We start from the raw sequence: 2765 nt of genomic DNA, 5'->3' as shown, positions 1-2765 counted from the left end.
TTAAGTGAAAACATAATAAATAATAACGATATAACAAAGCGAACAATTTTATCGAATATAGCCACAATTTTTGATCCCCTTGGTTTGCTCGGACCTGTGTTAGTTGTCGCAAAAATTATCATGCAACGTTTGTGGTGCATTCAACTCAGTTGGGACGAACCCGTTTCGGAGGAAGTCGCTGTAGAATGGCGTAATTATAGTGCACAATTAACAACATTAAATAATTTCAGTATTCCAAGATGTATACTATGTGAAAATAAAATCGTTAAATTACAGTTACACGGTTTTGCCGATTCATCTATCAGAGCGTATGGTGCATGTGTTTACATTAGAAGTACTGACGAAAACGGTCATCACACGGTGCGTTTGCTACAAGCGAAGTCCAAGGTCGCGCTCATAAAAACGATATCGCTGCCTCGACTAGAATTGTGCGCAGCCCTATTATTAGCACGGATGGTAAACGGAATAGTGCCGAAGTTGAAATGCAAATTCGAGCGACAATTTTATTGGACCGATTCGAGCGTAACCCTAGCTTGGATTTCATCTCCATCTGCTAAATGGAAAACGTTCGTNTTCTGCTAAACGTTCGTGGCGCATCGTGTTGGTGAAATACAAGATAAAACGTCCATAAATGATTGGCGTCATGTCCGCTCGGAGGACAATCCTGCTCATTTAATATCACGTGGCTGTACTCCAAACGAATTGCGAATTAATGCGATGTGGTGGAACGATCCCCATTGGTTGAAGGAGGAGTACGAGAAATGCCCGAAGTCATGTGTACAATACAGTGGTACAAACAATATACCAGAAGCCAAAAATACGGACGGAACAACAATTACGACTGTTGCATGCGTAGCGTACGATAAATGTTATTCGTTGTTATCTAGAAGGTCGTCGTTATTATTTATCATCAGAGTGACGGCGTATTGTCTACGCTGGCGGTATAACATGAATCGAGCAGTAGGTGATAAAAATAATGGGCCGTTAACGGTAAACGAACTAGATAGAGCAAATACGACAATCATCAAAATAATTCAACGCGCACATTTTCGGCAAGAATTGAGAGAGTTAAATAGTGCAAATGCGAATGTGTCAAAAAAAAGTAAACTACTGCGTCTTAGTCCATATATTGATGGGGATAATGTTATACGCGTCGGAGGTCGTTTAAAATACGCTATGGCGTTAAATGACAATCAGAGACATCAAATTGTATTGCCGGATAACTGTCTTTACACAAAATTATTATTCCGTAAAGTACACATGGATTTGATACACAGTGGACCTCAAGCCTTGGTCGCCTCTATTAGGCAGCGCTACTGGCCTTTAAAAGCGCGAAGTTTGGCTCGTACTATAGTACACAATTGCGTTAATAATTTTAAACTGAAACCTCAAATAGTACAACCGATCATGGTGAGTCTGCCTGGTTCACGGGTACAGAGTGGAAGAGCATTTGCCATATGTGGTGTAGATTTTGCGGGTCCAGTCATGATAAGAATGAGCTTGCGTCGTAAGGCATCATGTAACAAAGGATACATCAGCATATTTGTATGTTTTGCGACAAAGGCGATACATAACTTTTTGTAAAAAAGTTGTAATTTTGAATCCCCCTGTGAGCAGGTAAAGTGTCAAATTTATAAAAAAAATATACCAAATGATAGATAATGACATCATGCATCTATAAAAAAAAGAATATTATTGATATGTTCATTTTTGAAAAAGTTACGACAGTTTTTAGTAAAAAAAATTGAAAAAATTTCGAAAATTAGCGATTTTTAAATTTGTAATTTTTTTGGAGGTTTCCCCCATTTATAGGGAACGAGGGAAATTTTTTCAATTTTGAAGGGTAATGTCTTCGACTAGATACGATTTGTGATCTTTTGACGTATCGTTGAAAGAAATCCGTTCGGTGAGAGCTGAGAAAAAGTGGTAACAGACACAAAAAAAAAAAAAAAAAAACACATCTTAGTAAAACCAATACCTTCTCAGCTTCGCATCGAAGCTAAAAAAAATTGAAGTTTTAATCCTTTGGTTAATAAAAATAGAATAATCCTACCACCTTTCCATATTAAACTTCCTTACTTACAGTTAAATAAAAATTATTCATTGGTTATCATACAACTAATTACAAAAAAAAAAAATAGCGAAAATTATAATTATTTTCTTTTTTGTGAAACTTAATTATTTATTTTTTTAAATCATATATTAAATTTACTATATTTAATATTATTTTCTAAATCCATGCTAAACCAATTTCAATTTTCTTAATTCTATAGAAAATTTACTTTCTATTTTGTGATGGTGTCACGTTACCATTATTGTGAGAATTATTTTAATAAAATACAGACAGCACATCCGCTTCTTGAGACTGATGAATTAACAAATAGTATTGATTGCCAAATTGGCAATAATTCTAATTATTATAAAAACCCAATAGACCTCACCATCGTCGTCAGTCGACTCCAGTGCTTTGTGTCATTCATCAGTCTCAGTACTCGGTTGTCGCTGTCCGGCTTACTGCTTAAAGTAAAGTCTTTGTTTATTCCTTTTTAAACCTATCTACTCTCTTCCACAACATTTCATAGTACTTGTGTCTTGCACTTCGTCTGCACCTCATACCTAGGTGTTACCCTTATTCCCTTCCTATAACAACAGCCTTTCGACACCCACAGCTAACCCGGAGTGTCAGCCGAGCACGGTGACTGCTGTACGACAACACGCACGTGAATACCTAGACAGCAGGCACCACATCCTCATATTCATTTTCG

The 2765-nt window shown here is 36.6% G+C and overlaps 1 protein-coding gene across 1 annotated transcript; it reads left to right on the top strand.

The window, feature by feature from the left end:
- The first annotated feature begins 717 nt into the window (after positions 1–717).
- LOC126908276 (uncharacterized) lies at positions 718–1584 on the top strand. Its single transcript, XM_050690189.1, has one exon. It carries the CDS (start codon positions 718–720, stop codon positions 1582–1584), a length of 867 nt encoding a protein of 288 aa, XP_050546146.1.
- The last annotated feature ends 1181 nt before the right edge of the window (positions 1585–2765 follow it).

The sequence above is a fragment of the Daktulosphaira vitifoliae genome, unplaced genomic scaffold (genome assembly GCF_025091365.1).
Source record: "Daktulosphaira vitifoliae isolate Bord-2020 unplaced genomic scaffold, ASM2509136v1 Scaffold_5, whole genome shotgun sequence".
NCBI classification, from domain to species: domain Eukaryota; kingdom Metazoa; phylum Arthropoda; class Insecta; order Hemiptera; family Phylloxeridae; genus Daktulosphaira; species Daktulosphaira vitifoliae.
This window is presented reverse-complemented; position numbering and strand designations above follow the sequence as displayed.

What these genes read in the sequence shown, in the direction of transcription:
- LOC126908276 (XM_050690189.1), top strand. Translation starts at nt 718, where the DNA reads ATGTGGTGGAACGATCCCCATTGGTTGAAGGAGGAGTACGAGAAATGC.